This window comes from Rhodnius prolixus, unplaced genomic scaffold (genome assembly GCF_049639745.1).
Source record: "Rhodnius prolixus isolate KJV_2025 unplaced genomic scaffold, Rpr scaffold_1, whole genome shotgun sequence".
NCBI lineage: Eukaryota > Metazoa > Arthropoda > Insecta > Hemiptera > Reduviidae > Rhodnius > Rhodnius prolixus.
Window position 1 is genome coordinate 14,486,759 of NW_027411581.1, and position 25,737 is coordinate 14,512,495.

The window sequence follows — 25,737 nt, forward strand, 5'->3', positions numbered from 1 at the left end:
AGAAAAGATCAGAACACCTGGGTTTTCTGCTAATTCAGCCATACCAGACCTAACAACTAAAATGGAAACAATAATGTTGATTTGAAGAATCAGCAGATCTGTTAATTTCCTTAAAAAGAAGTTTGATTTTAGAAGTAAGATTAATTGGGTTCATTAATTTTTTTAAGAAAGTTTTTAACATATTTTTTGAAGTAGTTAATGTGATCTGAAAATTTTAGGATACAATATTTATCTTCACATATAGTGCCCCTCTCATCTGCATCAATATTCGATGGTATAGAAATGAAAGGTTTCATCATGAAAGGTTATGTTTATGATTGATTTTGTTTACAATTATGTACATCAGTTCTGTAAACTATTTATTTTCAAAACAATGTTTTTTTTTTAAGTGTACAAATTCTATTAGAAGTTAACATGGTAATGAGTAGCTTGAGTTCAAGGTAAACGCAACTAGAAATATTTTAAAGAATTTGTTTATCCATTTGCTTATTCCTGGCAAGTTTAAGTTTTCAACCTTTAATTCATTATTTTGTATGCCATCTCCGAAAATAGTTTAAAATATTTGTTTTAAACAAATTAAACATTATTGTCTTGTTATTTAGAATAAGATAAGAAATACAGAATTAAGTTAGAGTAATCAACTTTGATGATTTTCCTTAGAATTTGGCACAGCTCTCATTAATTATCCTCAAGATTATTTATTTACTAAGTAAAGATAGGCAAGGGACATTTTAGGGAAAATAAAAAACTAAAGTGGTGTTCTTATATCATTGTTGCTAAATAAGAATCAGTAAGGAATGAGATCCTGATAGGTAAACAATATTTTTAATTTCAGAATTGATATCCTATAGATTCATTTGAATAGTAATGTTGATGGATGAATTTAATTATGTTAATAAAGTTGAAATTTACATGTAAACTTTTTAAATGATACGCATCTAAATGTTACGTTTAAAATTTTCTTCTAAGATCCTAGTGTTGCCAAAAATTTGTTCTGTGTTAAGCCTTTCAGTACTTGCTTAGTCCACTTTCCCTATGGATATGTCTGAGATCCTTGGCGTCAATTCTTTTTCTAAATTATTCCAGCTTAGTAACGATTTATCTTGACAGAAAATCTGTCAATAGATAGGAAAACATTGGCTTGATATCTTCTCAAATCTGTTATAATAAAATATCTGCAGAAGTACTACTTAAAGGTACCACCTAAAAGATTCAAAATGGCCCTTTACCGTCAGTTCTAGTATTTAATGCACCAAACAGGAATTGGGAGTAAAGGAGAGTTGCAGAATTTGTCAGTTGATTGCTAATCATAAATACTTGAACACCACCATCATTTATAAATTTTATAAAATATGAACTGCTCGCCAAGATACTGAAGAATAGTCTAGGACGCTTACCTCTTTGTTGGCCTCCTTCAGCAAATCCTAGGTTTTGTTTTGCTTATCTTACACCATGTTTAATTTCGGTAAACATTCAGAAAAATTTAGATACCCCGTGAGACATGAAAGGAATGGTAACAAGAGTCTTCGCTTTTGAAAGTTTTACAATCGCCTCATCCAAGACAGATATTTGGATAGTTGTTTAAAGGAAAACATTGGCCTTTCGAATTTTCTATCATTAGGCTGCGGTACACTAAAAAAAATCCTTTCTTCATTTTTAGGCCCTTCTTTTTAAAAAAAATTGGAAAAGTTTATCTTTTAGGCTATACTAAGAAAGTTAAGTAATGCCTATTTTTTCATTCGGGCTTTACATATCCAAATATCAATCAAGTGTCGTAGATGGAGGCGATTAGCAAACATACTTTACCATAAATTCCTTTGATTAACCATTAAATAAAATACATGGTCTATACCTGGAATCGAACAGTGTCACAAAAGATATTTGCTTTGCAGGTCCTTCTAGGCTATATATTATGTATTAAGAACAAATCAAATTAACAATAAGATCCACTTTAAGGTTTTATTGGGTAATAGGTGTATATACACATATATATAGTACACCTATAGTGTATTGTGTATATTTATCTATTACAACAAATATACTTATTGCAAATTTTGTGGTAAAATCGCTTCTTCTTTTTTTTGACAGATATTTTTGTTTCTTTCTTTCTTTCTGTAGGGATATCTCTGGTTTTAAAACTGACGGCAATCTGAAGTGGAGTCTGAACTTCAGTGATGAAAGTGGAGATGAAGAACAGCTTACTTCGCTGGTATTTATGTTTATATATTAACTTTAAGTGAAGGCGCTTCAACATCTTAGGTAATTGGCGCCTGTAGTTTTTTGTTTAAACATTGTCGGTCTCCGGTCGTTATAAACAACACTAACCATCACCGTGCAATGAGCTGGTTTGATTTTTTAAGTTTATTATTAGATGTCGTCGACAGAGGTGAATATGCTGACATACTTTTCTATAAAATTCCATATTACCTATTAAATAAAAAGAAGAATCGAACCTAGCACCAGCAATACATTTTAGCTTTCGAACCTCGTTTCTAACCATTACTGGCTATTGCAGCGAATCATTTGTCGATAGAGCAAAAATTAATTCTAAAAATGACTATTCTATTAGGTTTAACAGAGTCTGTGCGTTTTTTTTTCTCTCTCCCAAACCGGACATGAACCTTGTACTGTAAATCCAAATATGATGTGTTCTATCTTTAGAACACTTTTTACATTGTTATAGAAGTGGATCGTTCATAGTGTCAGACAACTGACTTAAGGCAATTCTAGCATGTATTAAAGCATAATTCTGACACAAGCCGCTATCTGCACAGGCCATGAAAAATGTACAGACTTAGCACTCCCTAAAAGGTGGTATGGAAATGAATAGGGAGCCGTTTTGTTTGCCGTTATTATTTTTAACGAGTAATTAAACTTCTTAAGAACCAATCTAAAATAATATAATAAATAAATATAGGTTGTAATCATTCCACTTTTCTTTGTTCAAATACTGCAAATTTATCAGTTATTAAAAATATATACATTTTTGAATTTAGGTACGGAATTCATATATCAAACATCTAAAGAGATGCCTTAGTAAAAATTATGAGAAATGGTCAAAGACTAATATATCTATTGATGAATTAAATTTTTGTTCTGAAATGTTGGAAAATAAGGCTTTGCGATCATGTATGGTAACGAGTATCTATCAACGATCAATGGCACAAATAGTAAGTTTAGAATTAATTAATTTAAAATTATTATGATTTTGTACCTAAGATAAATTTTGTAATCTTGTATTCTTTTTATATAATTTCTAGTATATTTCGCCGTATTAAAATTGGGTGGTTGAGAAAATTGATTATTTATAAAAAACACACATACTTCCTCAGTGCCGAAATATTGAAAATTGAGCCATTCTCTCATTGCGGTTTTTTCATTTTTCTTTTTATTCAGAAATTCATAAATTATTATAAAGTAAAGGGTAAATGTTTGGAAAGTGAATAAATAACAGCATTTTCCTCCAAAATATTTAAGAATTTATTTTTCCGGGAAAAGTTTGTCTATAAAAATTATAACGGTCAATGAGTTAGTAGAAGTATTCATATAAATCAAGAAAAATAAGTTGAGCATTTTTTTTTCAGAAATGGCGAAATGTTGAAGTCCTGTTTGAACTTGCATTTTTTGTTTTTGTTTTTGACTTAAGTCATTCACACATAAAAGCCCAGGTCATTTGTTAAAAAACGTATTACTCATTAAAGGAATCTCTATAAGTATATTCTACAAGAGTATGTGACAGTCACTTTTAACAGGATATAAACTTTAATTTTCTGTTAAAACACTCTTCTAAGATTTGTAACGCATACTTCAAGATGCAGTCAAAGTAAACAAATAAAATGAAGTTCCAAAATAATTGTACCATCCATAAGAAGTCCAGTTTTAGGCTTGAAACTTTTTCAATTCATTTACTTTGGCTCAAGTATTAAATGATACGAAATGGGAGAAAAGTGACGACAAAAACAAACGAGTTAATAATTTTCGGGATAGTATAATGATAAATCTTTTCTAGAATTTTGTCATTGAGAATAGATCTTTGGATTTGCTCAATGCAGAGAATTACCAAAAGACTGCGTCACATGTGGTAAACAACTTTAGAAGGGAAACTAGAGAAGTCGCGCAGCGTTCAGATTGAAACCATTTTTCTGTGCTTCAAGAAGGGAAGTGCTGAAAAAAGTTCCTAATACCGTTTTGAAAGTAGACGACATTTTTCGTCAAAGCTTATTTTTCTTATTTCTGATGGGATATTTTCATTCGTCATGAGAGGCGTCTCAGTTTGCTTTTGTCACACACATAACTTACTGACTTTGTGCAGTGTTCATTTCTGCTCAGCAAGTGTAGTGTGTGACTAAGGATTATAGTAAATTGAATTCGAATTATCTTCACGGAACTAATGATGGATTGAAAACCAACTCTGGTTAGTAATAGAAGTAAGCGCGTTCTATGATTGAATAAAATCAACGATATTATCCTATGCGTTCAGTATTATCTTCTGTGATGATTCCCGTTTTTGTATGTGGCGAAATGTTCGATGGTAGGTGGGAAGATTACGAGGGAAACAGAAATTTTGAAATTGCCGCTTGAAATAATTACGGAACTACACCAGATAATGTGATATGGGGTGCCAGAGGCATTGGTCCTCTGATCTTGATCCGAGGCAGATTCAAAGTTCATCGACATATCTATGAAATCTTTCGACAAATTTTGATATTCTTGTATCATACCGTTGCATTTTCCAAGACAGTGCTCGACTTTCATGTTCCAAAAATTTGTTATACTTTTCTGTAAGAATAACAGATACAAATTTTGCGTTATCAAGCTCTCTACTCCAATTATTACTTACAGAATCCATGTGGTACATGTTGGTCAGCACTTGAGAGAAGTTTCTCTCCCAATCAGCAAACAACTTACTGGAGTTGCGTGGTCACCTATAGCCAGCTTCGGATGAGAATAAAAGAAGCTATCGATTCACTCATTCGAAGCATGCCCCATTTTGATAAAAAATATTTTGTTAACTTTAATATTTGTAATTTTTCAGCATTAAATGATTTATTACTTAGTTTAATGTAAAGTGAACTGTGAAAGTTTCAAGCTTATATTATAACATTACTGCTTGAGATGCAATTTTGTTTAGCACGCAGTTTATTTGTTTAATGCTGCTTAAATCAGAAGTATATTTCTGAAACTGCCTTATTGACTTTTCGTTGTGGCAATATCCTTTGATATCAAGTATTCAAACATAATATCTAAACTTTGCTACCAATAAATCAATAAATTAATGTATTTTCCAGCTAAAAGAAATAAAAGAGGCCACACAAAAAGAAATACTTTATGATGGTTTTCGAAAGAAATTAGATTTATTTGAAAATGTTAAATGTGATAAGGAAACTCAAACTTTCAATGAGCAGTTGGAAACAAAAAAAGAAACTGTTATTTGCAATGATGAAATATTGTTAAACAGTAATAATAGTAATAGTTCTTTTTCAAATTCAAAGTCGCTATTTTTAGAAACGTTTGGTGAAACAGAAGCGACAATCAATAAGAAATTAGAACAAGATGCCAATGGTACTGATTCTTATGAGGAATTGTTGAACATTTTACTGTCATCTCCTAAGGAAATGTATACAACGGAAAGTAGTTTAAATGAATGCGAAAAATTGAAAGAAACCCCAAGTTTATGTAAGAAACGGAAATTGTTAAATGGAAATCATCAATCTGCTCCACAAAACATTTCAAAAGAAAAAGTAGAAGTTGAGAATGTAAATATTTGTCCTCAAGTTAATGATATTGCAGGTCTTGCTAGGGTTTCTAACGTCCCAGAAGAAAAGAAATCAACCAAATTCAATACGTCATTATTGGTAAACTGGTCATACGAACATCTGGTGCAGATTACACATCTAGAAAATATTTTATCAAAATTAAAACCTTATAAAAGAGTAATTGTGGAAAAAAGGTTTAAAGATTTATTTGGAAACGATCTGATAGCTGAACAAGAAGTAAAAAAACCAAAAATTTCGGAAGAAGAATTGAATTCTTGTAGGAAGAGAATTGCGAGAATAATTGTTGGGGAATTAACCCCATTTTATGTTGGTGGTAAGATCGGTTCCAGGCCGGTGTTTAAAAATCTTGCAAAGAAATTAACCGACGACATTTTATGCACTACGTTCACGCCAGGTAAAGAGGTCATTATTTTTTTTGCTAGAATTATTTCTTTTGGTTAAAAAAAAAAAAATTATCAAGCTACTCTGACTTTCATATATCTTGAGAGAATAAAAGGCTGAAATTTTAAATTGTAACCATAGAAATATTACTCTTCTAAAATATATTATATTCCAAGGGGATCTTCTTAAATTCAAAGTCTGAACTCATGATTTTAAAATTATTTGCTTAAAAAGTACTGTAGAGAAAACGCAGTAGTCATTATGGGCATTTGATAGTTGTTCTAGTCGGCCCTGGGAACATTTTTTTAAAATTACAGTCTTTTGCAACTGAGATTAACCAGAAAACAAATCTGTATGAATTCCTGTAATTCTCTCTGTCTTAAATTATTATAACTCTTACTGGATAATTTTCTTGAGATTTTATTTCCCTCTGTTGGTAACTAAATGTGATACATTACCGAATCTACCCCTATCCATCCTCAGAATGACCTACAACGAATTTTCGTAGAAAACTAATCCAAATAAAAATGAAGAATCCTGGATCGGTATTCGGTTGTTAAGTTATAAATGTAGAATGGCAAATAAGAAAGAGCCAAAAATAATAACCATTTATTTCAGTAGATAAAAATGGACTTGTCTCGCTGTCGCCTGCCCAACATTCTTCACGGTACATCTGCCGGGTTCGTTCTTGCAAAATGTCCGGCGGGGTGTAATCTGTCCTTAGATACTATACATTTGACTCTTAGAACTTTGTATTCAAAATGACGGACACTGAAATGGCAATAGTTATTGACTTAGTTATATCCTGCATTCAGATCCGTAAGCGAGCACAGTTTGGATCATGTTTTTTTAACAAAAATTTTGATCTTGGTAGATTTAGAGAACAATTAGATTCTCAAATATATCATATTAGATGGAGAGACAGAGTGTGTGTGAGAGAGAGATATTTGAAGTTATTCTTTTTTAAAGCAAGTTTATATTATTTTTTGTAGACTAAAGTTTTTTTAATTTTGTTTTTTCTAGATCCAGAGAGTATTAGAAAAACTGTGCAGGGTCTTTTTATAAATGGAAAGCAAATAAATTCTTTAAAAGATGTATTTTAGTTTAGTTCTTGAAAAGATGTTTGAGAAGATTTTTATTTGTATTTATTTCATTTTTTTTACTGCAATAGTTAAAATGAATTAGTTGAAATTAGTACCTGGATAACCTTAGAGGAATAACAAAAGGTTGTATTTGATTACTTTTTAACATTTATTCGTTAATGTATTTCAGTAGTGTTGTATAGGTAGTTGCCAAATAGACTGATTGTTATCAGAGTCATTATTGTTTATATTAATCGATGTACTATTATTTTCAGTATTATTCGTCATCCTAGAGGGAATATTTCTCTTACATTTTAGACATGTAAATACATTTTTTTAACTTTACTCCCCAAAAATCTTATACCTACTTGTTATGAACAAGAAGAATAATTATTACTGTCCAATGTATACATATTATTTAAAATTTTTAGTTTATTAATTTGTTTAATTAACTTTTCTAACTTTTTTTTTTATTAAAAAACAAATTACAGAAAATTTTTGTGTTAAACCGTTATACGTTTTGTAAAATGATTAGAAATATAATGGAAAATTTATTTGTAATATCCAAATTTGCCTTTCCTTTATTGTTAATAGCATGTTCAGGAAAAAACATCTTGTTATCACTTATAAACATTCGTATTTTTTATTTTTTTACATTTAAGCCGCGTTAGCATCTGAGGTGATTGGCGTCTGGATTCTTTTAGTGGAATGACGGCCTTCAGACAAGGCTGCCCTTCGCTGTGTTTTTTTTTTTATATATATTTGCACCGTTCAGTCAAAAAGAAATAAAGAAATTAAAAATATCCTGTTAAAGGAAGTATGACATTACAGCTTCCCAAAAACCCCACTAATAATATCATTGATTATGAAAAATGTTAAAAAACCGAAGTTAGGCCTGACATACTTTTCATTTAAAGTTCAAATGAAAATCTTAAGCGACTGTATAGACAACTTTGGCAGAAAAAGCTGTTCTGTACGCTCATACCTCTAATTGTTTAATACAGAATTTACATTTGATACTCAATTATATTATTCAGAAGTTAGAACATTTCAGTAACTGATGTAACACTTGAAAGATTAATTTTTAGACTTCGTAAAAATCTTTCAGAAAATGGTTCTAACCAAAAGAAATTAGCATTAATGTGATTTAGTGAGTAAATAGAGGTTAAAGTAATTTATTGAAACCTTTTTCGTAGGCAAGGAAGAAATAAAAAATATCAATGTATATGTTACTTTGGATGTTGTCAGGAAGTACATTAGAATCTCAAGACATTAGCCCACAAAGAAGGTACTGGCCCTAATGCTCTAGGGCCAGTTTATATTCACAATATAGCGCCAAAGCAACCTACTTGCAAGCATAGCATTATTTGTTGCGGTACGCCTCGAAGCTTGTTCGGAGGTCTGTCTAGATAAATATTGATATGCTTCAGTCCTAACATGAATCTTAAAAGCAATCATATTTGATTCCTTCCTATCAGGAACTTTTTACATAGAGAGCAAATGGTCGCTTGTCCCACTAAGGTATACGCCCTTCCTTTCCGGGATGTTGAGATCACTTCATTGTCAACCGCCCTGCCATCCACAGAGGACTATTTTATGATTAATTACTAATTTTTTTTCTACTTCTGCGGGTATCGTCAGGTTTTTTTTTACAGCCGTTCGATCCGCCATCTGCTTACAAGTATCGTTCTCCATTTTTTTTTTTTTAATTGCCTCAGAGATTTGAAAATTTTAAATTAAAACATTTTACGCTTTAGTTTTAAATTTAATACAGATAAGTTTTATTTCTCAAAAAGAATTAATTAGGTTTTAATGTTTAAACAAATTATAACTTATTTTTATTTTTTTACTTCGTTAATTTTGTTCAAGAGTAGTTATCTAATATTCTGTCGATTAAGAAACTGAGTTTGTCTTTTATCAATGGCACACATTGCTCATTTTTGAAAAATAGTGCTTTCTTTTAATTATTTCTTGAAAAGTAAACAATATTTTTATTTGCTTTTGAACAAAATAGCCTATTCTAAAATAGGTCACTGGAGATTCGGGAACAATCAATATTGAAGCTGTTGAAGCTGGTTGCCACGGTAACATCCTCTTATCCAGTTCTCTGGGACTGTCTTACCGTTTCTAATTACTCTTTTTCGGAGTTTTGATTTCGATTACTATTCTTTTGGTATATTCTTCTGTTATTAAGAAGTGAGTATTGTTTTTATTTCTTAAGCAAGTGGTTCATATAAGAATAAATTGTTTTTATTTAATTGTTTTAATGGAAAATTAAAATAATTAATTTAGCATTTATGCCATTAATAGAAGTGTTACGTTATATCAATATTTCTCTGGAAGAGAAGAATAATCAACCCTTCCTGGTTGATTTCTGAGATTTTGAAATATATCTGTAATGATCCTGAGAAGTTATGGAGAAAACAAAATTAAAAATTAAGAAATAAAGTATATTAAATAAAGTATATTAAATAATAAAACTTTTATAGTAGTAATTCATGCCTCACCAACTTCAAGGAAAATTTGAGAACAATTTTTGACATTGATTTAAATGAATGTCGCTTTCACTAATCCTTTTACCAGTTGGTTCAAAGTTCTTCCCTCAAAACGTAATGCCCAAAACACGAGAAAGCCCGCGCGAATGTTTTTAAATAAAGAAAATTTTGAGAGGGGCAAAGTTAAAAGAAAAATTATCAAGTACTGTCATTAAGCTGCTAAATCTATACACCTATCATGCTCTACAATTATTGTAATAACTCCAACAAAATTGATATTACATTCTAAGGGGAAATAGATTTTTTTTCATGAAAAAATGGCTTTGAAAATATATCAAATGTTCAATGTTTGTACTAAATACAAATTTTACTCAATTAAACTTACGACATTGAAGTTAATTATTTGATTTAAAAAATATATGGAAGGACAAGAGCTAAAGAATTTGAATGCATCATATTACTTTTCTATGTAAATCACGTCGTAATACAACGTCGTAAATAGAATTTGATATGAAATACAAAGCCCGTGGCAAAAAGTCTCGAAACGATCTATATATTGGATTACAATTGCTACGAGCTGTTAGCGAAATTAGACTTTAGGCGCTTGGAGTCCAAGACAAGGATTCTCCCATCAGAAAAGAATTGGTATGCTAGGCCTCTTTTGGCAACAATGCCTCGGGGACAGAACCTCATATGTTTAATACAATTATAACATTTCTTTTAAAATTTTTTTTGTTTTGATTTGCAGGTGATACAACAGAGCAAAACTGCAAGATGTAATATAATTTTTTACAGAAAAATAATGGCTCTTCAATATTTCATTTTATTATTATTTCTATCTTGCTCAGAATCTTCAAATCCCACCTATTTTAATATAGGAGGGGTTTTAAGTAATAATATCAGCAACACCCATTTCAATGAAATTATTGCAGTGAGTATATGTATATATATTTGTTTTTTGTTTTTTACATATAAAATCCCCAGAAATAAGTCAGATAATTCTTAAAAATAACAAAAGCGATAAAGTAAATGCCCATAGGTTGGAATCAAGATATTTTATTATTTTTATTTTTTAATGATCTGAAAACTTGGATATTCTAGATTATTTATAAACTAGTGAGCTCTAAAACAGATGGATATTTTTCCCCTCTTATTGCTCATTTATAAGTTTTTTACTACATCTAATGCAATTATATTTTAATTCCTACAGGCATGTTTTACCAGTTATAGATTTTTTTAAATTTAAATTTTTAATCATATCAAGAACTATCTATAGTAATATTTAATCCAATAGAGAAAATTTAGATCATTCCACAACTTATTGTAATAAAAGTTTTTGACATTTCAGAAATAAGTTGAAAATTTCTTTATTGTTTGTATATTGTTTTTCAGCATTTGAATTTCGACAGCCAATATGTTCCTCGAGGAGTAACGTATTATGCAACTGCTATTCAAATAGATGCGAACCCAATTAGAACAGCTATCAATGTTTGCAAATCTCTCATTGCACATAGGGTAAATAATAGTCTTTATTTTTAACGATCATTACGACTTTGTTGGATGTGAAAATATTTGAGCGTATAATTTTATATTTATCTCTATGGGCCCTTTGAGTCTTTGTCTTATAGGTCTTTTCGTTCCTCTTCAATATTTATTAATTTAATAAATTTGGTTTATTATGTTTATCTGTTCAAATTCTTTTAATACTAACAATCTTTCAAATTATCTTTCTTTGTACTATTTAATTTTAGAATCACAATTTCAGTTAAAGACTACTAATTTGTTCCTCTTCGTCCAAGTACATTCCCCTACTAGGACATTCTTTGAGCGCATCTTTTGGAAGTAACTACCACTTGACCTCTCTCTTTTCTTTTAAAAAAAATTTAAAAAATTAAATCTCTCTATTAAAGAAGTTTCCCTTTGTTTGACTTTTCTTTTTCAATTTGTCTAATGTACTTGAAGTAGAAAACCCTACTAGAAGGACTAGAAATTAGGCCCTAGTTATTTTTAAGTTTGCTATTAAAACTTATGCTGAGGAAAACCTGCGAATGGATCTTAGAAATAAGATTTGCATCTTTTCAGTCAGCCAAGCTACGCTGAAGACCCTTACTTCCTTCAGAACTACCTCTTCCCTGGTTTGGGAATGTAAAAAGGCCCTGGAACATCTAGCTCGGCACAGTAAAGATCGGCTGGAATGGGTGCTGGGTCATGTGGGGATCAAGGGGAATAAAACGGCCGATCTGCTGGCTAGGAACGGAGCTAACACTCCTTTCATTGGCCCGGAATCTGTCCTGGGGATCACTAAGGGTGCAGTATGTGCGGCTCTTAGAGATTGGATCTGGAGAGGGCGTTAAAAGAACTGGGTGATGTGTCCAGGGGTCAAACTCAGTAAGTGAATGATGCCTTGGCTGAGTAAACTCAGTGCTTGGGCAGAAATCAGATTACTCTGATTTCAGGCCTATTTACGAGGCTCGTTAGGTTCAGGAAGCATCTGTACAAGGGGGGGCTTATTAGCTCGGAACCGTTGTGCAGATTGTGTCAGGAAGAGGAGGAAACGGCCTCTCACCTGCAGTTCGATTGCGCTGTACCACTTTCTACAGGTCTTATTTGAACAGAATGCTGAAGCTCGTAAATTTTTTTATTTTGTACATTTTTTCCATTCTATTTATTACACAAAACTGATTACTGAAAATATAATTCCTAAAAAAAAGAGTTTATTTCGATAGCAGTTACCTTTTAGAGTTAGATGAATTTAATAGGAACACGTTTCTCCCAATGTTTACATGTAACTAGTATTTTTTTCCCAAAAGGTATATGCTGTGGTTGTTTCTCACCCGTTAACTGGAGATTTATCTCCAGCAGCTGTTTCGTACACAAGTGGATTTTATCATATTCCAGTGATTGGGATTTCTTCAAGAGATTCAGCATTTTCCGACAAGGTCTTTAACCTGCATAAAATTTGTAATTATTTAATAGAAATAGCCATTGTTTAATAAACAGAATCAATAATGTATTTTCTAAAGAAATGAGAAACATTCTATTAATATTTATTTCAGAGCATTGGCTGTTTCACATAAGCTGAATGTAGATTTTTGCTTTAATTTTTTTGATTTTTAATCAATATTTTTTGAGTTTTCATCGAAAAATATTGATGAAATGTGTTTTTTAACAATTAATAATAGTAATAGTAATAATAATAATAAGGGAAGGGATTAGCTATGCGGTTAGCGTACTGGTCTCCCACGCGGAGGTCCCGGGTTCGAATCCAACTGCTGACCCTTAGATTTTCTCTTCCTAGGAGCTTCTTACAGCTCACTGTCCGGTGATGGACAGTGTTGTCTGTAACGAGAGAACACTGTCCGGAGACCGTGAAAAAAGTTCCGGGCGCCAATAACCTTAGATGTCGACGCGCCTTAAATCATTAAAAATAATAATAATAATAACAATAATAATAATAATATGGCGCTTTACATAGTAAAAGCCTCTCCTTTTAAAGGTTTGCGAGTCCGAATTGTTCAATACAATGGAACAGAACCCCAAAAGAATGTAAAAAGAGAGTAAGCAGCAAGCAGTTACAATAAAATAAATGAACTGCTAATTAAGTAAAAAAATGGACTGAAATATAATGAAAACAAAATTGGCTACATAATGACTCAGAAATAACTAAAATACTACTTTCTTATACATTAATAAATTTCAACTTCTACAAATAATTTTACATACCTTTACTCCATATCTATCTCAGCACTCCCAACCTACTCTAACTGCCATCTCACTACCTGTCGACCTCTTCTTCTTTTCCGATTTCTTTGCGTCCATTCAGAGCTTCTCTTAGCCCACCTTTCATCCTCCATTCGAGTCATATGATCTGCCCACTCCCACTTTAATCGTTGGACCTTTAGCTATAAATCCTGGATATCCCCAAATTTTTTCCGTACTTCAGTAATACTTTTCTTTTCTTGCCTTTTTACTCCTAATACTCCTCATTTTGGGTTATTTGAAGCCTATTGTAGAGGTATTTGGTGAGGGCCCAGGTCTGGCTGGCATCCATCTATAACAACTAATTGACTTTATTTTATTTTTGCAGAACATACATGTCTCATTTTTGAGGACCGTACCACCTTATTCACATCAAGCAGATGTTTGGATAGATATTTTAAAACATTTTAATTACATGAAAGTAATATTCATCCACAGTTCTGATACAGATGGTAGAGCGATTCTTGGAAGATTTCAGACAACATCTCAGAGTCATGAAGATGACGTGGAAATGAAACTTCAGGTTTGAAATTTTATTATTAACCCAAATATTATTGAAATATTCTTGTTTAATTATACATATATGTGTAATTTTAGGAGAAGTTAAAAACCTATCAAATTTCACAAATTTTGGAATAAAACAATTGATATGATCTCGATTTCCGGTTATTTGTTTTCTGTCCATTGTTTCATTCTTGTGAATTATCTTAAGAAATGAATTATTTCAAGCACAAAAAACAAAATATTGAAGTGATAAATTATCAGTTTCCTACAAAACTTTTTTAAATTTGTTTTCTTAACTCTCAATCTCAATTTCTGAAGGACACCAAAGATGTCTGAAATAGGAAAAAAAGTAAAGTTTTCTTTAATTATATGAAAAATAGTGTATGAATATATAGTATAAACTATTTGAATATTTTTATGAGTGAAACTGTAAATTGGTGATGTAATATTGTTTAAGGATCAGTATTTTCATCCGGGTTATTATTTTTTACGCTTTTGAAAAAGTAATTTGAACACTCTTTGCTGTATCCAATTTCCAAAGATTTAAAAATGTACTTTAAATTTATAACTTTGCTTAAATGTTAATCTTTGAATCAATTTTTGGAAAATATCGCAAAAATTGAAAAAAATAATAAGGAAAACTAAAAATGAAAACCTTAGATTAGGGTAAATATTAAATTACTACTCTCTATGATTTTATTTTCCTTTCTCTTACTAGTTAAAGAAAGTGTATTGTTTAATTTTCGAAATTGAGTTTTACTCGGAACTATCTGTCACGAGATCCCTGAGTTTGAAAAGGTGATTTTTAGAAAATGGTCTGTTTGTCCATGTGTCTGTAAGCAGTATAACTTTTGGCATGTATTTCGGTTATCTATCAAATTAAAAAATTTGCAAGTAAACAGTACTTACTTTTATTTATAAATGAGAAGAAAGACATTATTTTATTATTATTTTTAACAGTACAACTCTATATTTACTGAAGAAAATTTATTTTAGGTGGAATCAGTTATTGAATTTGAACCTGGTTTGGACAATTTTACTTCTCGACTAATGGACATGGATTACGCTCAAGCTCGAGTGTACCTCGTTTATGCTAGGTATTTTCTTATATACATGTATTTTGTTTGAGAGTAAATTTAATAAGTACATTTCTGTTTTTTATAAGTACACTTTTCATTTTGAATTTCATATTTGTTTTAGCAAACAAGATGCTTTTGTTATATTCCGTGATGCTGCTTTTTTAAATATGACTGAATATGGCCACGTTTGGATTGTCACCGAACAGGCTCTTGACACAAGAAATGTGCCTGTTGGTACAATAGGGCTAAAACTTGTTCATGCCACTAATGAACGAGCTCATATACAGGATAGTATGTAAGAAATGCTATCATGTTATCTAATTTTCTTCAATTGACAACTTTGAAAGCTAAAATCACATTTATAATATTGGCACGAATTTAGCGTATTTTCAATTGGTGCTAAGTTTTATATTATTAAAAATCAATTTTTTATTTAGATATGTCCTTGCTTCTGCACTTCGCGAAATGAACCAGACAAGAAATATAACACAAGCTCCGCAAGATTGTGATAATTCTGGATCTATTTGGGAAACTGGAAAAATATTATTTGAGTGAGTTCATACTTTTTATTTTTAATTTATAGTATTTCTCAAAGTTGGTGACTTTCATTAATTTCTATGAGTTTTATTGAATTAGAATTCAATTTGAATGTTTCAGATATTACTTTGGGTACTGATTTTTTGTATGTGTAAATTTTCAGATACATTAGAAAACAAGTCCTCTTGACAGGTGCAACTGGAAAAGTAGCTTTTGATGACAATGGTGATAGAATAAATGCTGAATATGACGTAGTAAATTTACAAGCTCCTGGAAAACATATATCTATTGGTCATTATTTTTATAATAGTGTAAGTATTTATTAATAATTTTTGTAAAAAAGTAGATATTCCTTTTCATATTTAGATATACAATAATTTTACTTTTTCTTGCAAGTAACATGTTAAGACTTGCTAAATTGAGTTTCCACAGAAAATCATCTAAATATGAAATAATGAAAATATTTTTTAACATATCATCAAAAAAATAAGGTACCCGGTCAAGGTATGAGTCTGAATACTCAGTATCCATAAAAAAAAAGTCATAGGAAGCTCAAACTTCGAGTTTGGATTTAAAACCATTGTTCCTTTCAATGCCAAGATTTTGACTGAAATGAGAAATGTACGAATACTGTGAGAAATACTGTGAACACCAGCTCTCGAATTTTTTCAACATTTTCGTCGATTCGGGCAGTTGATGGACGTCCAGAACGAGGTTTGTCATCAATCGACATGTCGCCATTTTTAAACCGAGTAAACCACTCGTATACTTGAGTTTTTCCCATAGCTTCATCTTTGTAAGCTGTTTTCAACATTAAAACACTTTCAGCAGCATTTTTGCCGAGTAGAAAACAAAATTTCAGAGCTGCACGTTGTTCACTTAAACTTGCCATCATAAAAAACGAAAAAAGAACAAAACAGCGCTGGTAAAAACAATCACTGCAGATGAACAGAACAAGCCAGGCAGACAACACAGGCAGGACTGAACTGGCAAGGAATTGCGCTATACACGTCTAGCGGCAGAAATGCGTACTACATAAGCTCCATGCGCGGCAACGCAATTCCGGTTATTTTTGGGTACCCCCTCGTAACTTCTTCACAAAGTGATTTTTTCAATATTTTGCTTGTACTTTTTGAGTTTTAGAGTGCATTGACTGTTAGATTAGAGTACTAACAATATTTGAACGACGTCTCAACTGTACTTAGTCGTAAAAACTAATCATTTGAAGAACATGTGTCAAATATATATATAAAAAAAGTGTTTCTTACTTTTTTTTAAGGATCTAGATCGCATGCGTTTAAAGGTGAATGATGACAAAATTATCTGGCCTGGAAGAAGAAGAATTAAGCCTGAAGGTGTGAAGTTACAAACGCATTTAAAGGTTCTAACCATAGAAGAAAAACCTTTTGTTTATGTTAGACATTTGAAGGATGAAGTAACATGTGCTCCAGACGAAATTCTATGTCCACATTTTAATAATTCAGCACGAAATGGTAAATTAAAGTTAAAAAAAAAAACAAACAGTAAATAATATTAATTTCCATTTATGTTAGTCTTCATAGTGTTACTTTTTTGTTTTTTCTTCTGCTAGATGGTCAAATGTATTGCTGTAAAGGTTTTTGCATGGATCTTCTCAAAGAATTATCACGAGTGATTAATTTTACTTTTGAACTAGCACTCTCTCCTGATGGACAATTTGGAAATTATGTTATAAAAAATACTTCTGGTAAATATTTAATGTTAATCATTCAGAAATAATTATAAAGGAATAACTAAAATCAATAAACAATATTGCAGGGGGCAAGAAGGAATGGACTGGATTAATAGGTGAGCTTGTATATGAAAGGGCTGATATGATAGTGGCTCCGTTAACTATTAACCCAGAAAGAGCAGAATTTATTGAATTCAGTAAACCATTTAAGTATCAAGGGATTACAATTTTAGAGAAAAAGGTTTAAAATATAGATAAATATTCACCCAATAATCAAATATATGATAATTATGAGCATACGCTTTTTATTTTTTAGCCATCAAGATCTTCGACGTTAGTGTCATTCTTGCAACCATTTTCTAACACCCTATGGATTCTAGTGATGATATCTGTCCATGTTGTAGCTCTGGTGCTTTATTTATTGGACAGGTTCTCTCCATTTGGTAGATTTAAGCTTGCTAACACAGACGGAACTGAAGAAGATGCTCTGAACTTATCGAGTGCAATTTGGTTTGCTTGGGGTGTCTTGCTCAATAGTGGTATTGGTGAAGGTATATTTGGCTGATTAATTATTTTTATGATCTATAATGAAAAAGCAATGGACGAATGTTTATATTGTTGACCATTACTTACAGGAACACCAAGAAGTTTCTCGGCCAGAGTATTAGGAATGGTTTGGGCTGGTTTTGCAATGATTATTGTTGCATCCTATACTGCCAACTTGGCTGCTTTTCTAGTGTTAGAACGTCCAAAAACTAAACTATCAGGCATTAATGATGCAAGAGTAAGGGTCTAAAAATGATTAAAAATGCTTAGTAGTAGTCTGTATCCATGAGTTTAAGTTATAGAATTTCTGAAAAATTTCTTTTGTGAAGACATTTTTATTATTTAATTTCCAAGTTAACTTTCTCTGAATTTAATATTATCTTTACAGTTGAGAAACACAATGGAAAATCTGACTTGTGCAACAGTAAAGGGCTCCGCTGTGGACATGTATTTCAGGCGTCAAGTAGAATTGTCGAATATGTACCGCACAATGGAAGCCAACAATTATGATACGGCTGAAGAAGCAATCCATGATGTTAAAATTGGGTAAAAAGCTTAGTAAAATAATACTTAGGGGCCGTACTTAAATTACGTAACGAACGCAAGGGGGGAGGGGGGTAAGGCTCGATTGTTACCATTCGTTATGGTTCGGGGGAGGGGTTTTTTTAAATGCTTGTACGTAATTTTTCCAATTGAATCTATAATTTTTTGGTCATTAATGGAAAAATACTAACGATATTTTTCGCGCCAAATTCTACTATAGCCAACCTTCATACTAAGTGATAATGTAATTAAATAAGTAATAAATAAAAAATATATGTTTGATTTTAATTAAATACTATGCAATGACGATATTCCATAACAAAAAATTACGTACATTTGGCTAGGGGGGGAGGGGAGGTTGACATTTTGTTACGATCTGTTACATCGGGGGGGGGGGGAGGGATTAAAAAGCTCTTTAAATTGCGTTACGTAATTTAAGTACGGCCCCTTATACGCACGCACTTAGAAGTCATATTTTTTCTACAAATGATTTTTATATGTTAGGAAGTTGATGGCTTTTATATGGGATAGTTCTCGATTGGACTTTGAAGCCGCCCAAGACTGTGAATTAGTGACAGCTGGAGAACTGTTTGGTAGAAGTGGGTACGGAATTGGTCTTCAAAAAGGATCACCGTGGGCTGACAAAGTTACATTAGCAATTTTGGATTTTCATGAAAGTAAAGCATTTAATTTTAAATGCTTAAATTATGTGGAAAATAAAATCTTGAGCTTTTTATTTAATTTAGTAATACTTCTGTTCAAATTCTAGGTGGTTTCATGGAAAGTCTTGATAATAAATGGATATTGCAAGGAATTTTACAACAGTGTGAACAGTACGAGAAAACTCCAAATACTCTTGGCCTTAAAAACATGGCTGGAGTGTTTATACTGGTTGCTGTTGGTATTCTTGGAGGCATTGGTCTTATAATAATAGAAGTGGCATACAAAAAACACCAAATACGAAAGCAAAAAGAAATGGAATTGGCAAGACATGCTGCAGATAAATGGCGAGGAGTTGTAGAGGTATAAATATATTGTAAAAAAACCTTTGTATATAGTAACAAATATTAACTAAAATGATATTATAAACAATTATGTGAAAAATTCAGCAGATAATATATTTTGTTAAACTTCATTTTGCAGAAAAGAAAAACTGTAAGAGCTGCAATAGCTGCCCAGAGGAGATTAAAAGCAAATGGCATCAATGAAACAGGAGTAAGTCTGTCTGTTGAAGCCCTTCCACGAGGTGTCCTAGATTTACCGAGCCCTGTAAGAGCCTGGCCGGGTGCCTGTCCTATTAGACAACGAACTCCAACAGATTCACCTAACCTGCCTGCATGAAAACTAAGTTGTGTGAACTTTTAAGCCCAAAAAATTAGTACAGATGAAATAGTAGTCTGTAATAAAATATAACAAAAGAAGTATAAAATCACACTATAAATAATTCATAAATTATCAGTAATGGACATATCAGTAAAACTTCTATTTACGATTCGCTTTGAAATGTATAAGAGACAACAGACATTCAGAGAAATTGAAAGAGATACATGAAAATATAAGTCAAATGAGGAAAAAAAGCAAATTAACTTAAGTTTCATACAGGTTTTCAAACCGAAAGAAAATTGCGTTCCAAGGAAATTTATCGAACTATATGGGAGACTACTTTTTGCAAAATTATCTCAGATTTTGTTCGATATGAGTGTAAGTACGAATGATGAGAGCGTTATTTAAAAAATAAATAAAAAATCGTGTAGTCCATCCATATGATCCCATTTCTGAAACTTCAAAACATGGGATACTCAATAATCAGGCCTTAAAAAAGAAAAAAATTAGCTAAAAGAGTTAGAGGCTAACGTAACTATTTTGAATTTTTAACGTTTGTGCAATTTTTTTAACGCATTTTTTTTTTCATAGCTAAAAATTAAGAGATCATCCTTTAGGAAAAATCAGAGATCATAATAGAAAGAAATTAATTATAAAACCTGAAAATAAGATTTGGCTTTACTAGAAGGATCTAGAACCTTCTATATATTTTAAGTTGTTCTTTCTATTATTGCGGGGTACGAAGCACCTCTAAAAACACCATCATCCTCATCTAATTTTATTATAGACGTTGTTGTGCACTCTTAATTTCATAATTTCAAGGAATGTTTGTCACTGATATCAATATTTCAAAAATGTTCTGGTGCAGAAAAGTTTAAATAAATAATAAGCATGAACAATTACAAGCAATGCAAAATAACAACTCAGCCAATTGTCAGTGACATTGAACATTCTTTAGTCTCTGCAAGAATTGCAATTCCTAGTTGTTTGTAAGATAAAATTCAAGAGAAGATATTGGGAGTAAATAAAGTACCTCGAAGAGATTGTTAGCAGTCCAAAGAAAATAATCAGAATTAAAAAAAACTTCTTTCAATTAACGTTTATATCCAGCCTCTTTATCTACTAATTACAATAATTTGAATGTTTATAGCATTTAGAAAATTTGCATAAAAAGAAAGTTACAAATATAGCAACGATTCTCATCTCCCAAGACTTTTTAGAAAGTATAATCAGCTTTTAACGTTTCCGTCATCATGAATAGAACAAATCTCACAACTTTGTAATTCTTCTTTTAAAGAAAAAAATTAGTGAATTAATAAAGATTTGTTCGCACGAGCTCCTTTCTAAAACTAGGCCGACAAAAATCTATGTTTTTGTCGTGAACTTTTATGTATTTACTTTTATTCCACAGATTTCTTAAATCCTATCCACTTACCCATTTACGTTTCATAAACACAAACATACATTTCACTAATAAATATTAACAAACGAATTTAAATGTTTTCAGTTAGCTATTGAAGAACCTTCATCCCCCAAGGATTCTGCGACCGTTGAAGAAATCCAAGGATAAAACTGATGACTTACAAAAGGAAGTGCAAAATTAAATTAAAAAAAAAGCCGTTCGTACCATCTTTTCTTTTTTGTTGATTTTTCATTACGCTTCTGTATTCGAGTGGTTATGTATGAAACTCACAAAAAAAGAAAATCCCTATTGACCTCCACCTGATATCAGAGCGAATTTTGCTGTTGAACACAAAGTACCAATCCTCAACATTCTGTTAGGATAAAGCCATTGCATTAAATATAAAGCACTATAACTTTTCCATTGGATTTTTCCTCGTAGTTTAAGAGAGGAACTTATGGTGACAAAAAAAAACAAAAAACGGTATTCTAAGGACGTATTTCCAGGCAATGAAGTCAGAAGAGACCACCCGCATCTCAAGCCACAAAGTTGGGAGGTTTCGTTTCTTCTCCTCTACCTCAGGGTTCCTTCCTTCCCCTTGAGTGCACGTAATGTGACTTAGTAGCGAATTTAGTCATACAGTTGTGGAGGGAATTAGCACATTCATTTATTGTTGGAAGGAGGCGTAAAAAACAATTTTTGTTTTTTAAAAATAAATATAAGCCCATCTATAACTGTAACCACTCAGTGGGTTAAACTTTTATTCTCATGCTGGTTCCACACCTGTCTATTCAGCTCAAAAGTTTCAAGACCCTTAGTTGGAGGTGTGCTGGGCGGAACAGATCTTTGCACTACATGAAATCACTAAGTGAGGGAGAATCAACGGTCACCTTCTTAGCACTTTGTGGTATCCGCAAAAATGAAGGGAGACGCCGAAGGGCATCTTAAAGTGAGATTTAAAAAAAGTAAGAGACTTGCTAGGGCTGCAAGAAAATAAAAATATAATGACAATCGTGCAACTGTTACAAAAAACTTTTTTTGCGAAACCTTGAAAAAATTGTATCATCCTGCAATTTAGCATCTAGAGGTTTCTGTTTAAATTCAATATAAAGAATTATCACGTTTCTATCTAGTTTAGTGGGGCCCGCTAATTAATTTCCGGACCCTTTATTTTTAAATTATTTTATTTCAATTATCAGTTTAAGAGCCAGGTGGCAGTCATATTAATACTATTCATAGTAACAATAATTTATTTTAAGCACCCTGTGTTAGCGATTTGCTTATCTTAATCTCTTTGTTGCAAGTTTTGATATCACACAGCCAACTAACGGGAAGCACTTTTCATGTTGATCAATTTTCCTTTAGCCATCACAACCACCTGTATCAAAGTTAATTTTGAACACTATTGTGAATCTTTTCTGTAAAAGTTCACTATTCCCTTTGCGAGCAAGTGCTATAGTAATATTTTTTAGCTAGCACCATTTTTTATTTGTCTTTATCCTTTTGTAAATTTGTTTTTCCTGTGGATAGTGTAGTTTCGCGACCAAAGTACTTTCCTGCCCAAATCCCTACTGTGATGGTGTATTTGAAAAAGTATATCAGATTTGCACAGTCCATCTATATCAACAAGCCTCTTCAATTAAAACAAACAATTCGTATTGTAATGAGTAGATACATATTATCTGCATCTTATACATTCATACAAGATTTACAGTTCAGTGCACATTTACACGGTTTAAATAATCTATTGCAATGATTAGCGAACATTTTGCACACTTTTTTATTTAGTAATTTTTTTTTTTTTAGAATTCCTTAACTTCATTTACCATCCTAATTTCCTTGGCCTTAAGAGTTAAAATATTTTCTTCATATAAATAAGTGAATACAGAGATTTATTTTTTCGTTGGCAGTGACTGGAACAATGAAAGGTGCCAGAAGATAATAAGATAGTTTGGAAGGTTGAAATGGTTCACATCTAATCCTTCTCTAATTTACAGTATCCATAGGCTTGAAGGAACCAAGGCTAAATCAAGAAAGAAAAGGATTGCGCCCTTTTTGCCTACATTTATTTACCTTCTTCTTTTAAAGATTGAGCTTTATTTCTCTTCTCAGCAAGGAAAAGTATTTTTGCACTGTTCAACAATTAATTGTTTACAAGAATAATGAATTATGATAAATGCAGGGCAAAATATTTGTCTCAAGCCTTGAACTTACTATACTAAACAATCCTCTCACCGTTCAAAGAATCTTCAAAATGCTGATTTTAGCACTGATATGTCTATGATATTAATCATTCAAGAATATTATGTAATACTATTCCTAGTACTAGTAATAGATCTAGTACTCTAGATCTATTATTTAAACAATTGTCTGCAAGAATAAAGTGAAAATTTCAACGAACCATTAGAAAATCGTTACCCAAATATATTACAATAAAGAAATTATAAATATATTTCAAAAATGGTTTGATTTCATGCCTTTAAAAAATACTGCATTTCAATTTAATTTAATTTTTTAAAGTCAGATTTACTTCTTAAATTAATGGAGTGAGTAATTCAATTCTAATCGTTATGTTAAGATATAAACAAATTGATTTAGATAGTAAAACAAGGAAAAAACCTGGTGGATATACTCCGCTTGGCTTTCCTTTACTAAACTTTTTACAGTTCTAATTGATGTGTTTTCTGCCAGAACTGAATTTTACTGATGTATTTAGTTATCCATATCTAGTTAATTGGGCCGTCATGAGAATAGAGTAAATAAATTACAGTATCTATTTATATACTAAAAAAAAGTAAAATTTAAAAAAATCCCCTCTTAAAATTACAACAAAAAATAAAGTTTGTATCCGAGCAACATAATGCTGTAGGAGCTAAGTGTAGAACCCTTCCCTTTTCACTGCCCCACCCATCACACACCATAAGCTCCTACACCATTATGTTCTTTTGATACAAAAGTTGCATTTTACCTCGTTTTTTGATTGGATTTTTTGCCTGTTATGTAATATCTCTTGATACTTTTTATTTTTTACAAATTATTCGTTCCAAGGTATTTAATTTTGACCTTTAAATAAACTTATATGTGTTCAATTTGTTTTCGGTAATGAATTTCACAAATTTTCAAACTGTTTTACGTATAATTCTCAATAAATATGTTCTCTAAACTTTATACCACCTAGAAATTATTTAATTATCTTCTATTGCTTATGTACATTAAATTATTTCACCTTAGTCTTCATTGTAACGTTCAATTCTAAAGTTTCTCGGAGGTAATCACAAGATCTAATCCAAAGAAGAAACAATGATATTAATTAAATTAAAAGTAATGAAAATAAACGAATAAAGAATAAATAAATTATCACAACGCTTTATTATTACGTACATTTATTATTACGCTTTCTTATGAATTTATTATAACACTTTGAATGATTTCATTTGAAAAGTTGGGTAAAAAATAAAAAACACAATTTGAATTCTATAAATTAATGCATTTTTTCAATTTACTAATCAAAACTTAATTATTAATAGTAAATTAATTACAGAAACTAGATATATACTAAAAAGAAAGTAAATTTTTTAAAAAAAATCCCTCTTAAAAATGCATCAAAAAATAAAGTTTGTATCCGCGCAACATAATGCTGTAGGAGCTAAGTGTAAAGCCACAGCAAAAAAAGGCGTGGAAGAGTATCAATATATTATCAGCCAATCAGAAAGAAGTACAGTGGCCATATTTTGTGCAGATAGGCACTTAATACGCATTGGCTGTAATTTCCCTTTCCCCACCAATCACACACAGATTCAACTATAAACTCCTATTCCATTATGTTCTACTGATTTAAAAATTGCATTTTACCTTGTTTTTTGACGGGAATTTTTGCCATTACCTCTGGATATGCTTATTTTTTAACCATTCGTTTCAAAATATTTAATTTTGACCTTTAAATAAACATATGTGTGTTCAATTTGTTTTTATGTTATGAATTTCATAAATTTTCAACTGCAACTGCGTTGCAACGTTCTATTCTAGAGTTTCTTTCGTAATCACGCGATGTAATCCAAACAAGATACAGTTACTAAAAACTTAAAAGTAATGAATTTAAACTCAATAGAGAATAAATAAATTATCGCAACGCTTTATTACATACATTTATTACAATTTCTTACGAATTATATAATCGAAAATATTTTATTTAGCTGCGCTCCCTCGACTGCATAGTTGTTGCTTATGTGAGAAAGCATATCGCCCACCGCTATAAAGCTCACTAATTCAAAATCCATATTATTAGTTACAACTACGATTACGTACCTAAAATAAGATTCTACTTTTTATCTTTTTGTCAGAATGTTATAGCAATGACAAGTTGTACAATAAACATCCGAAGTTTGTTCATCTGAAAATTCAAAACTTAATTCTTTCATTGAATCAAATTTTTTGATGAAAAGGCTGCCGCTCAATGGGACCGTCTTGAACTGCGTTGATTTCGTTGAAAGAGAAAAATCTTGGGCTGGGAACTTTTTGAAATGTGTCACTGCAAGGTAAGCCAACCTGATAATTTATTCAAAATCCATTTTTAATGAACTTTTAGTGATGGTTAGTAG

The 25,737-nt window shown here is 31.2% G+C and overlaps 2 protein-coding genes and 1 long non-coding RNA gene across 15 annotated transcripts; 2 read left to right on the plus strand and 1 right to left on the minus strand.

The window, feature by feature from the left end:
• The first annotated feature begins 298 nt into the window (after window positions 1-298).
• Window positions 299-7,820, plus strand: LOC141455461 (uncharacterized). Of its 3 annotated transcripts, XR_012459294.1 has the most exons (6): window positions 299-440; window positions 2,119-2,209; window positions 2,997-3,170; window positions 5,289-6,171; window positions 7,182-7,384; window positions 7,516-7,819. XR_012459294.1 is itself a non-coding variant. In XM_074130575.1 (5 exons), the coding sequence occupies exons 1-5, from the start codon at window positions 415-417 to the stop codon at window positions 7,221-7,223; spliced, it is 1,224 nt and encodes a 407-aa protein (XP_073986676.1). In that variant the 5' UTR covers window positions 299-414; the 3' UTR covers window positions 7,224-7,820. The 3 variants fall into 3 exon arrangements, 2 of the variants coding, with proteins under 2 accessions (XP_073986676.1, XP_073986663.1); XM_074130575.1 differs by having other exon boundaries at window positions 5,289-6,179; window positions 7,182-7,820; XM_074130562.1 differs by having other exon boundaries at window positions 7,182-7,818.
• Window positions 6,171-25,708, minus strand: LOC141455517 (uncharacterized). 5 transcript variants are annotated; one of them, XR_012459325.1, is made up of 5 exons: window positions 24,992-25,708; window positions 24,108-24,420; window positions 13,459-13,795; window positions 12,469-12,683; window positions 11,087-11,604 (listed from the first exon to the last, which is right to left on the minus strand). It is a non-coding gene; the product is annotated as an uncharacterized lncRNA (long non-coding RNA). The 5 variants fall into 5 exon arrangements; XR_012459323.1 differs by lacking the exon at window positions 11,087-11,604 and adding an exon at window positions 6,171-6,929 and having other exon boundaries at window positions 24,108-25,708; XR_012459324.1 differs by lacking the exon at window positions 11,087-11,604 and adding an exon at window positions 9,435-9,644 and having other exon boundaries at window positions 24,108-25,708.
• Nmdar1 (glutamate ionotropic receptor NMDA type subunit 1) lies at window positions 9,304-23,600 on the plus strand. Of its 7 annotated transcripts, none has more exons than XM_074130312.1 (20): window positions 9,304-9,436; window positions 10,484-10,666; window positions 11,128-11,250; window positions 12,546-12,674; window positions 13,823-14,017; window positions 14,995-15,095; window positions 15,199-15,372; window positions 15,515-15,628; window positions 15,778-15,925; window positions 16,894-17,107; window positions 17,206-17,340; window positions 17,412-17,566; window positions 17,642-17,876; window positions 17,961-18,109; window positions 18,260-18,417; window positions 18,919-19,091; window positions 19,184-19,437; window positions 19,558-19,629; window positions 21,245-21,356; window positions 23,050-23,600. In XM_074130312.1, exons 2-19 carry the CDS (start codon window positions 10,538-10,540, stop codon window positions 21,305-21,307), a joined length of 2,721 nt encoding a protein of 906 aa, XP_073986413.1. In that variant the 5' UTR covers window positions 9,304-9,436; window positions 10,484-10,537; the 3' UTR covers window positions 21,308-21,356; window positions 23,050-23,600. The 7 variants fall into 7 exon arrangements, 4 of the variants coding, with proteins under 4 accessions (XP_073986413.1, XP_073986408.1, XP_073986417.1 ...); XR_012459216.1 differs by having other exon boundaries at window positions 9,305-9,436; window positions 19,558-20,115; XM_074130307.1 differs by having other exon boundaries at window positions 21,245-23,600.
• Window positions 25,709-25,737: the final 29 nt, after the last annotated feature.